This window comes from Chelonoidis abingdonii, chromosome 11 (assembly GCF_003597395.2).
Source record: "Chelonoidis abingdonii isolate Lonesome George chromosome 11, CheloAbing_2.0, whole genome shotgun sequence".
NCBI lineage: Eukaryota > Metazoa > Chordata > Testudines > Testudinidae > Chelonoidis > Chelonoidis abingdonii.
The window spans coordinates 17802426-17813537 of NC_133779.1; the positions used below are offsets into that span (position 1 = coordinate 17802426).

An 11112-nucleotide genomic window follows, 5' to 3' on the forward strand; every position below is an offset into this window, starting at 1 on the left:
GGCTTTTCTTTGCAGAAGAATCTGGAGATCCTCCACCCTCCCCGTGCCCCCCCACAACGGCCTGGCAATTTGTTCCCTAGCAACTGACGACCCTGGCCCTCTGCATGGGGGAGCGCTGGCTGGAGTCGGGAGGAGACCGGGTGACCTTGTTAGCCCTGGCTCAGGATACCAGGCTGGGGTGGGCCCTGGGGCCTGATCTGTTTTCACTGGAGGGTTTTCATTGACTTCACTTCACTGGTTTCACTTCACAGGGGTCTCAGGCTGGGGTCCTGGGGCCCCTGGCAACCTGCGCGGGCGTCTGACCAGGGAAACACAGCAAGAAGATTTCAACCAACGGAGTTTATAAATTCCTTCGAGATTGCTCAGTGCGGGGAGCATTCGTGTGAACGGACAGACAGACACAGGGAGAAGGACAGACGCACCCCATGGGAGAGACACTCTTGGGCCTCACAGATTACAACTCTCAACCCACTCGGTCAGGTCCTGCTTCTCGCAATGTTCCTTCCAGTCGTCCCTGAGGGAGGGGAAGTGACAGATGAGATGGCGGGTCACCAGGACAGTAACACTGAGAGAGAAGCTGTGGGGATGGCTTGCCCAGTGCTGAGATGCAGCCACTTCTGGGGCAGGGCAGATGGAGAATGGCTGCACACAACACCACATGGGGACAGCTCGCCCGGTGCTGAGGTGCAGCCACCTCTGGAGCAGGGCAGTTGGAGAATGGCCGCACATAACGCCACACGGGGAATCTCTGGGACGGGGCAGCTGGCGAACACACACATATAACACCGAACGGGAAGGTCTCGTCCAGTGCCAAGATGCAGAGCTCCTCTGTTGGGAATACCCCTTCGCCCAGGGAGCCCCCTTACCAAGCCTCCATGCCCTGAGGATCCTGCACCACTCTCTTCACACAGTTGATGTCATTCTTGATGTCGGGATTCAGCAAATCTAGGAGCAAGGGAGGGAGGGTAAGGCAGGGATGGGCCCCCTCAGGGAGGCTGCAGAGTGGAGGGGGGCTGGGATGAATGGGGAGGGGTCAGATCAGCTCCAACCACACCTCAGCCAAATCCACCACCACCCCGAATCCCTGCTGCCCCCCGGTGTCTGCTGACGGGAAGGGTGTGTGTTCTCACCGCACCCCATAACACAGCCTCTGGCATGGCTCAGCAGGCAGGGAAAATACTCCAGATCCTGGGGGGCTTCAGGACACAGGAGTGGTTAGAAGCATGACTGGGTGTCGCACAGGAATGTACCAGAGCACAGCGCCCCACTGCTGAGCCCCCCCACTGACCCCCTGCCTGACCCCTGCAGCCCAGTGCCCCTCACTGAGCCCCCCACTGACCCTGCAGCACAGCACCCCGACTGACCCCCACCCACCCTCTGCAGCACAGAGCGTCCCACTGACCCCCCTGCAGCCCAGTGCCCCCTGGTGCCTCACCCTGGCAGCGCACATGGCACAAGTTCTCCGACGGGATCTGAGCATCCTGGCACCACCAGCCGCTGTTGATCTGGAAGATCCCGTAGTCGGAGCTGCCGTCCGCATTGGCCCCCACGGCTGCCGTGTCGAAGCCGCTCGTGTAGAACGCCAGGCAGACCCCTGGGGGGCACAGCCCCATAGAGATGGGGAGTGGGGGGGGCACACAGCCCCATAGGGAGGTCCCACCGGGGAGTGATGCGGGAGGGACACAGCCCCATAGGGAGGTCACATGGGGAGCGGTGCAGGAGGGGCACACAACCCCATAGGGAGGTCCCATGGGGGGAGCGGTGCAGGAGGGACACAGCCCCACAGGGAGGTCACATGGGGAGCAGTGCAGGAGGGGCACACAGCCCCATAGGGAGGTCACATGGGGAGCAGTGCAGGAGGGGCACATAGCCCCATAGGGAGATCCCATGGGGGGAGCGGTGCAGGAGGGACACAGCCCCATAGGGAGGTCCCACGGGGAGCGGTGCTGGAGGGGCACACAGCCCCATAGGGAGGTCACATGGGGAGCGGTGCAGGAGGGGCACACAGCCCCATAGGGAGGTCCCACGGGGAGCGGTGCAGGAGGGACACAGCCCCATAGGGAGGTCCCACGGGGAACGGTGCAGGAGGGGCACACAGCCCCATAGGGAGGTCCCATGGGGAGCGGTGCAGGAGGGGCACACAGCCCCATAGGGAGGCCCCATGGAGAGTGATGTGGTAGGGACACACAGCCCCGTCTTGTTAGTGTAGAAGGTGCCACAAGCCTCTTTGCTGCTTTTACAGCCCCATAGACGAGCCATTGGGGCAGACCTGAGGGCTCACTCACAGTTGGCCAGGCTGTATCCCTCGTATCCGTCCATCCCGCTGTCCTGCAGCGTCTCTGCCAGCTCACAGCGGGTGAAGATCTTCCCCTGGCCCCCCATGCTCAGACAGGCCAGCAGGGTCACCAGCCCCAGGACCCCCATCCCCGCAGGGCCGGAGGGGGGGGCAGCCGGACTGCGGATCGAGGGGAGCTGAGACAGGGTGCGCCGGGAACAGGCCAACGGCACCGTCAGGGCCGCGCTGGGCAGACAAAGCGATGGAGAGAGAGATGGGGGGTGTTTGGAGCTGGGAAGCGGCTGGGGGTGTTTGGGGCTGGCCAGAGGGGTGCTGGGCAGCAGCTGGGAGCTGTATGGGGGCCCCCCTGCTCTCTGTGGCTGGGGGTCGTGGCCTCCCTTCTAGAACGCCCTGTGGTGTCATGAAGGCCCCGTGTTCTAGAACTGCCCCTTGGGGTTCCGTGAAAGGGAGTGACTCCGGATTGACCCAGGGACGGAGGTGAGGTCAGATTCCCAACTCCACCCGCACTGCAGTCACGGGGTGACTTCAGCTGCAGCCAGGCCGCAGTGCGCCCCAAGGATCTCTCGGTGCCGACGGGCAGGGGGTGCTGGGCGTAGGGTGACCAGAAGTCCTGATTTTATAGGGACGGTCCTGATATATGGGGCTTTGTCTTATAGAGGTGCCTATTGCCCTCATCCCGATTTTTCACACGTGCCGTCTGGTCACCCTAGCTGGACGTTTCACGGGGATCCCCAAGCTCCGATCTGTGCCTGAGCCCTCACTAAAGGGGGGCGGGGGAGGTCGCTCTCCAGAGCCAGTCGTCCTCTGCTGGCAGGTCTACAAATTCCGGGGCCTTTGGGATTTGAGTCCGACCTCCTGTCTGCCAGGCCGGGGACCTTCCCCACAATAATTCCCAGAGCAGAAACACGACCCAGCTGGATTTAAAAGCAGCCAGGGATGGAGGATCCGACACCTGCTTTGGGGAAGTGTCCCGATGGGTAATTGCTCCCAGTGTTAAAAAATATCCCACCTTCTTCCCAGGCTGAATTTGACCAGCTTCTACTGACACCTTTGTCTGCCAAATCGAAGAGCCACTTATTAAATATTTGTCCCTAAGTGGGGCACCTTGCTGGCTATAGCCCAGTCCTCCAATTTATCAGGATCCCTTTCAACATTAGCTCTGTCCTCCCCCAAAGACAGACACCCCCCACTCCTCGCTCGCAAACCCCCCTCACTCTGTGTCATCTGCCGACTGGATCCGCCTGCTCTCTACTCCTGCCGCTGGGCAATGACACCGGACCCAGGACACTTCCCTGTGGAGACGTATAAAATTCTGGGGGCTAAATTAGCTGCTGCCCCTGAAGGAAAAGAGCTTGGAGCCAGTGTGGGGAGTTCTCCGAAAACAGGGGCAGTGAAAAAAGCGAACAGAACAGTGGAGTTGTTGAGAAAGGGAGAGAGAATAAGGCAGAAAATATCATGTTGCCTCCATATAAATCCATGCAGGGCTGCCGAGAGGGGGTTCAGGCCCCCCCCAGCAAGGGTGGACCAGCTAAACAGGGCGGGGAAGCCGGGCCCCGGGCCCCCTTCCGGACGAGGACCCCCTGGCACAGCACCCCCTGGGGCCAGGTGGGGAGATGGTGCAGTGTGGGGACCCCTGGCACAGCGCCCCCTGGGGTCAAGCGGGGAGAGCGAGCAGTGTGGAGACCCCCTGGCACAGTGCCCGTGGGCCAGCGGAAATGGAGCAAGTGTGGGGACCTCCTGGCACAGTGCCCCCTGGGGCCGGGTGGGGGGAACATGGGGCAGTGTAGAGACCCATCCTGGCACAGTGCCCCTGGGCCAGGTGGGGAGATGGGGCAGTGTGGGACCCCTGGCAACAGCCCCCTGGGGCCAGACGGGGAATGGAGGCAGTGTGCGGGACCACCACTGCACAGCGCCCCCTGGGGTCCAGCGGGGAGATGGACGTGTGGGGACCATCCTGGCCCAACGTGCTCCCTGGGGCAGGTGGGAGAATGGGGCAGTGTGTGGGACCCCCTGGCACAGTGCTCCCTGGGGCCGGGGGGGAGATGGGGCAGTGTGGCGCACCTGCCACAGTGCCCCCTGGAGGCCAAGTCAGGGTGAGATGGACGCAGTGTGGGAGACCCCCTGGCACAGTGCCCCCGGGGCAAGCGGGAGAATGGAGCAGTGTGGAGACCCCTGGCACGTGCCCCTGGGCCAAGCGGGGAAATGAGCAGTGTGGGGACCTCCTGGCACAGTGCCACCTGGGGCGGTGTGGGGGGATGGGCAGTGAGTGGGACCATCCTGCACAGTGCCCCCCTGGGGCCAGGGGGGAGATGGGCAGTGTGGGGACCCCCGTGCACAGCGCCCCCTGGGGTCAAAGCGGGGAGATGGAGCAGTGTGGGACCCCCTGGCACATGCGCCCCCTGGGGTCAAGCGGGGAGATGGAGCAGTGGGGGACCTCCTGGCACAGTTGCATCCCTGGGGCCAGGTGGGGGAATGGGGCAGTGTGGGGACTCCCCTGGCACAGTGCTGCCCTGGGCCCGGGAGGGGAGATGGGGCAGTGTGGGGACCCCCTGCCATCGGGCCCCCTGGGGGGCCAAGCAGGGAGATGGAGCAGTGTGGGGACTCCTGGCACAAGTGCCCCCTGGGGCCAAGCGGGGAAGATGGAGCGTGTGGAGACCCCCTGGCACAGTGCCCCCTGGGGCCAAGCGGGGAAATGGAGCTGTGGGGACCCTCCTGGCACAGTGCCCCCTGGGCCGGGTGGGGGGATGGGGCAGTGTAGGGACCTCCGGCACATGGCCCCTGGGGCCAGGTGGGAAATGGGGCAAGTGTGGGGACCCCCTGGCACAGGCGCCCCCGGGGCAAAGGCGGAAGATGGAGCAGTGTGGGACCCCACTGGCAAGGCGCCCCCTGGGTCAAGCGGGGAGATGGAGCAGTGTGGGGACCTCCTGGCACAGTGCTCCCTGGGGCCAGGTGGGGGAGATGGGGCAGTGTGGGGACCCCTGGCACAGTGCTCCGGGGCCGGTGGGGAGATGGGGCATGTGGGGACCCGCTCACAGTGCCCCTGGGGGCCAAGCAGGGAGATGGAGCGTGTGGGGACCTCCTGGCACATGCCCCCTGCCTCAAGCGGGGAGATGGAGCAGTGTGGAGACCCCTGCAACAGTGCCCCTAGGGCCAGGTGGGGAGATGGGCAGTGTGGGGACCTCCTGGCACAGTGCCACCTGGGGCCAGGTGGGGAGATGGGGTGGGGTCGGGACCCCCAGCACAACACCCCCTTCCAGACCACCGGGCCCTGGTAATTTGTACCAGCCCCCACCCCCACCCCGCCCTGCCTCATCGTCCCTGAATCCATGGTACACCCACATCTGGAATACTGCATGCAGGTGTGATCACCCCATCTCCAAAGACATATATTATTGGAAAGGGTTCAGAAAAGGGCAACAAAAAATGATTAGGGCTCTGGAACGGCTTCCGTATGAGGAGAGATTAATCAGACTGGGACTGTTCAGCTTGGAAAAGAAACAACTCAGGAGGGATATAATAGAGTCTATAAAATCACGACTGGTGCGGAGAAAATAAATCAGGACGTGTTATTTACTCCTTCTCAGAACACAAGAACGGGGGGTTCCCCAATGAAGTGAACAGGCAGCAGGTTTAACACAAACACAAGGCAGTATTTCTTCACCCAACACACAGTCAACCAGAGGACGGTGTGAAGGCCGAGACTATAGCAGAGTTCAGAAACGAACTAGAGTTCCTGGAGGATACGTCCATCAATGGCTACTAGCCAGGCTGGGCAGGGATGGTGTCACTAGTCTCTGTTTGCCAGGAGCTGGAAATGGGCAACAGGGGATGGACACTTGACGATTCCCTGTTCTGTTCATTCCCTCTGGGGCACCTGGCGTTGGCCACTGTCGGAAGACAGGACACTGGGCTGGATGGGCCTTTGCTCTGACCCAGTCTGGCAGTTCTTTGAGGGAGGTTCCCACTCAAGACTTCCCTCCAGACCCTCGTCCTTCCATTAATAATGACTCTTCATTTGCGGTTGTTTAATCATGTACAGAGCCACTTAATGGCAGGTCTGCTGAGCCCGCCTGTCTCCAGCTCACGCCTCAGGGCGTCGTGGAAGGAAATCGACCAGAGGAAGCCAAACCAGGCCAGGTGCAGAGACTGGGCAGCTGGGCTGACCAGGGGGTTGGAGGAGACTTGGGGGGGCTGGCTGGTTTAGGGGAACAAAATGAGGGAGCTCTAGTTTCTCTCAATAGCTACACCGAGGGGCTACGCCCCAGGACCGGAGAAGAGCGACGGAAGCTAAGGGACGATGGGCAGAAGCGTGCCACCAACAAATTCTGGCTGGAAATTAGGAGACGGTTTCTAATCATCAGCAGGGTGAGGCTTGGGACCAGCCCCCCACTAGGACAGGGGGTGGAGAGCAAACAACGTAATTACTTTGAAAAGCGAGCAGATGAGGGCGGTCAGAGGCCAGCGTTGCTTGTGAGAGCAGGGACAGGGCTCAGCTGCCCTGGGGCTCCATTCTGGGTTACGTCATATGTCGCTAACGTTCATGCTTCAGGGCTCCCATTGGCCACCGGCAGGGGGCAGGAAGGGATTTACCCCAGGAGAGTTTGGCAGGGACCAGGGGGAGGGTTTCCCTTCCTCTGCAGCGTGGGATGTGGGTGATTCGCCGGGATTATATGGGTGTCTCTCCCTTAATCCTTGCCCTGCCACTGGGGGGCCTCGAGCGTTGGTGCACCCCAGTTCCACCTCTCTGCACAGGGCAGTCTCGTCTCCCCTGGGCTGTGATACGTGGGTCTCGTTCGGCCATGGGGGTTGGTGTGTCGGCGCTGGGGGGTGACCTGTGGGATCCAGAAACAAAGACTGGGTGTGCGGGACTCTTCTGGCCTTGAACTCAGAGAAGCCAGGAACAAGGAGAGCACAGGGCCCGTCCCCTCCAGCAAGGGGCAGCAAGGACACACACACCCTGCAGGGACAGTCCCTCCAGTAGGGGCAGCAGGGACACACACACACACACAAACACACACACACACACACACACACACCCCTCAGGGCTCCTCCCCTCCAGTAGGGGGCAGCAGGGACACACACACACACACACACACACACACCCTCAGGGCTCCTCCCCTCCAGCAGGGAGCAGCAGGGACACACACAACCTGCAGGGTCAGTCCCTCCAGTAGGGGGCAGCAGGTACACACACACACACACACACACACACACACACACACACACACACAGCAAGGAACGTACCCTCCAGCAGGGGGCAGCAGGGACACATACACACACACACACAGAGCAAGGAACGTCCCCTCCAGCAGGGGGCAGCAGGGACACATACACACACACACACACACACACACACCAGCAAGGAACGTCCCCTCCAGCAGGGGGCAGCAGGGACACATACCCACACACACACACAACACACCACAGCAAGGAACGTCCCTCTAGCAGGGGCAGCAGGGACACACACACACACAGAGCAGGAACGTCCCCTCTAGCAGGGGCAGCGGGGAACATACACACACACACACAGAGCAAGGAAACGTCCCCTCAGCAAGGGGGCAGCAGGGACACATACACAACACACACACACTACACACCACACAAACAGAGCAAGGAACGTCCCCTTCCAGCAAGGGGCGCAGGGACACATACACACACACCACACCCACACACACACACACAGCAAGGAAGTCCCCCCTCTAGCAGGGGCAGCAGGGACACATAGCACACACACACACAGAGGCAAGGAACGTCCCCTCCAGCAGGGGGCAGCAGGGACACATACACACACACACACACACACGCACACACACAAAGAGCAAGGAAGTCCCCTCCAGCACGGGGCACAAAGGGACATAAACACCACACACACACATCCACAAACAAGAAGCAAGGACGGCCCTCTAGCAAGGATGGGCAGGAGACACACATACAGACACAAATGACACAGAGCTAGGAACGCTCCCCTTCGTAAGCAGGGGCAGCGTGGGACACATACACACACACAACAAGAAGCAAGGAACGTCCCTTCCAGCAGCGGGCAGCAGGACGATCATACACAACATACACGAACACAACACAACACACACGATTACAGCAAGGAACGTCCCCATTCCGAGCAGGGGCACGCAAGGACACATATGACATCACACACACACACAGTAGCAAGGAATTGTCCCCCTCTAGCAGGGGCAGCAGGGACACAATAGACACACACATACACACACAGATTCTCACAACCCAAGTAGCAAGGAACGTCCCCTCCAGCAAGGGGCAAGTACAGGGACACATATCCACACACAACACACACAGAGCAAGGATGTCCCCTCTAGCGGGGGCAGCAGGACACATACACACACACCCAAGAGCAAGGAACGTCCCCTCCAAGCAGGGGGCAGCAGGTACACCATTACACATCGTCACACCACATCACATATCACGTACACAGAAGCAAGGAATGTCCCCTCTAGCAGGGGGCAACAGTAGACACATACTACACACATACACACACACATCCACACACGAGCCAGGCAACGTCCCCTCTATGCAGGGGGCAGCAGCGGACACATACAACACACACGCAGAGCCAGGAACGTCCCCTAAGCAGGGGCAGCAGGGACACACACACACACACATATCACTCACACACCATCAAGAGCAATGGAGTCCCTCCAGCAGGGGGTCAGCAAGGGACACACACACGCGCACTACACTACACACACACACTACACACAGCAAGGAAAACGTCCCCTCCACCAGGGGGGCCACGCAGGGACAGGCGACACACCACACCAGCACACTGGAAGCGCGATAGGAACATCCCCTCCATGCAGGGGGCCAGCAGGCGGACACACCACACACAAACACCACACAACACACACACACAGAGGGAGTGGCTGGGGATAGATAGATAGATAGAGGGAGTGGCTGGGGATAGACAGATAGAGGGGGTGGCTGGGGATAGATAGATAGATAGAGGGAGTGGCTGGGGATAGATAGATAGAGGGAGTGGCTGGGGATAGATAGATAGATAGTTTCCCATACCAGACTTCCATCCCCTGCCAGTCCATCACGACTTTCTTGACACAGTTGATGTCGTCCACTAGGTCGGCAGTCAGTAAATCTGTGGGGAAAGAATGAGATGAGGTGTGAAGGGGGTCAGGCTGCACGGACCCCGATCCTCCAGCTGGGCAGACCCCCCGGGCAGGCCCTGGGGCCAGCTGTCCTGGCCCAGACAAATCTACACTGCGCAGGGCTGCTTCACCCAGCGCTGAGATGCAGCCACCTCTGGGGTGGGGCAGCTGGGTTACTAGACCGCAGGTTGTATGTCATGCTGGGAAAGGCCACATGGCTGGGGAAAGCTGAGTCCTATCTATCTATCCCCATACACCCCATATCTATCTACCCCTATCCACCCCATCTATCTATCTATCTATCCCCAGCCACCCCCTCTATCTATCTATCCCCAGACACCCCATCTATCTATCTATCTACCCCCAGCCACCCCATCTATCATCTATCTATCTATCTATCCCCACAGCCCCTCTAGCTATTCCAGACTCTCCCAGTCTCTCCGCTGCCCAGCTGGGTGGCCGTGTGGGGCTGGGGTCCCTGCCCCCTCTCCCCCGGGGGGGCCGCACCGCAGCAGCGCGTCTGGCACAGGTCCAGCGTGCGGCTGCGCTGGTCGCTGCACCAGCGGCAGCTGTTGATCTGGAAGATGCCATAGTCGGAGCTGCCGTCCGAGTTCTCCGTCACGGTCCCCGTGTCGAAGCGGCTGGCGTAGAAAGCCAGGCAGAGCCCTGGGGGAGGGGGAGACATATCAGGCAGCCCCTTGGCCTCCAGTGCCAAGAGAAGGGGGGTCCCCCTCCCTCCCGGCTGGCAGGCGCAGCCCCCAATGGTTGAGATCCCGGAGGGTGGCTGGAGGCAGAGAGAACTGAGGCTGGGCCGACCCGAGCCAGCGGGGCCTATTCAACCCATATGGCCCAGGGCCAGGCGCTAACCCCGGAAGGAGGAAGGCCGGCACAACTGGGGACTGTGTTGTGCAAAGCAGGGACCCTGGAAAGGATCTTGGGGTCCCCGGTGGACAAGGAGCCCAACTGGAGCGACCCAGACCACGGTGGGGGAAACAGGGCTCTGGAAATCCTGGGGCGGGCAGACAGGAGAGAGGTGCCTGAGAGCCAGGAGGCGGTTTTGCCTCTAGCTGGCCACTGGTGAGACAGGTAGTGGTAAACTGAAACCTGGTTCCCAGCCCCCCTGCTCTAACCACTAGACCCCACTCCTCTCCCAGAGCCAGGGAGAGAACCCAGGAGTCCTGACTCCCAGCGCCCCCACTCTAACCACTAGACCCTTCCCCTCCCAGAGCCAGGGAGAGAACCCAGGAGACCCGGCTCCCAGCCACGCCTGCTCTGACCACTAGCTCCCACTCCCCTCCCAGAGCTGGGAAGAGAACCCAGGAGTCCTGGCTCCACCCAACACCCCCCCCTCTAACTACTAGACACCACTCGTCTCTCAGAGCCAGGAAGAGAACCCAGGGGTCCTGGCTCCCAGCCCCCCCCCGGCTCTAACCACTAGACCCCTCCCCTCCCAGAGCCAGGGAGAGAACCCAGGAGTTGGGCTCCCAACCGCCCCTGCTCTAACCCACTCGACCCCATTCACCTTAGTTGGGGGGGAGGGTGGACGAATTGTTGGGAGATTTCAAGGGCAAGAGCCGGAGACGGGGGAGCAAAGGGCTGGGAGGGGGAGGAAGAAGGAGCATGGGGGATGGGCACTCGGCACTCACAGTTGTCCAGGGGGTACCCCATGAACCCGTCCAGCCC

At 61.1% G+C, this 11112-nt stretch overlaps 2 protein-coding genes across 2 annotated transcripts; both read right to left on the bottom strand.

The window, feature by feature from the left end:
- Window positions 1-447: 447 nt before the first annotated feature.
- LOC116826552 (lysozyme C, milk isozyme-like) lies at window positions 448-2424 on the bottom strand. Its single transcript, XM_032783349.2, has 4 exons — window positions 2286-2424; window positions 1436-1594; window positions 867-945; window positions 448-514 (listed from the first exon to the last, which is right to left on the bottom strand). The coding sequence occupies exons 1-4, from the start codon at window positions 2422-2424 to the stop codon at window positions 448-450; spliced, it is 444 nt and encodes a 147-aa protein (XP_032639240.1).
- Window positions 2425-3506: 1082 nt separating this feature from the next.
- On the bottom strand, window positions 3507-11097 carry LOC116826554 (lysozyme-like protein 6). The gene is made up of 4 exons (XM_032783352.1): window positions 11076-11097; window positions 9937-10095; window positions 9341-9419; window positions 3507-3588 (listed from the first exon to the last, which is right to left on the bottom strand). The coding sequence occupies exons 1-4, from the start codon at window positions 11095-11097 to the stop codon at window positions 3507-3509; spliced, it is 342 nt and encodes a 113-aa protein (XP_032639243.1).
- Window positions 11098-11112: the final 15 nt, after the last annotated feature.

Coding starts and splice junctions, on each gene's coding strand:
- LOC116826552 (XM_032783349.2), bottom strand. CDS start 2,424: ATGGGGGTCCTGGGGCTGGTGACCCTGCTGGCCTGTCTGAGCATGGGG. Junction 1,595..2,285: donor GGGATACAGCCTGGCCAACT/GTGAGTGAGCCC, acceptor TGTGCCCCCCAG/GGGTCTGCCTGGCGTTCTAC. Junction 515..866: donor CCTCAGGGCATGGAGGCTTG/GTAAGGGGGCTC, acceptor CCCCTCCCTCAG/GGACGACTGGAAGGAACATT.
- LOC116826554 (XM_032783352.1), bottom strand. CDS start 11,097: ATGGGGTACCCCCTGGACAACT. Junction 10,096..11,075: donor GGGGTACCCCCTGGACAACT/GTGAGTGCCGAG, acceptor CCCCTCCCCCAG/GGCTCTGCCTGGCTTTCTAC. Junction 9,420..9,936: donor GTGCCAGACGCGCTGCTGCG/GTGCGGCCCCCC, acceptor CTTTCCCCACAG/ATTTACTGACTGCCGACCTA.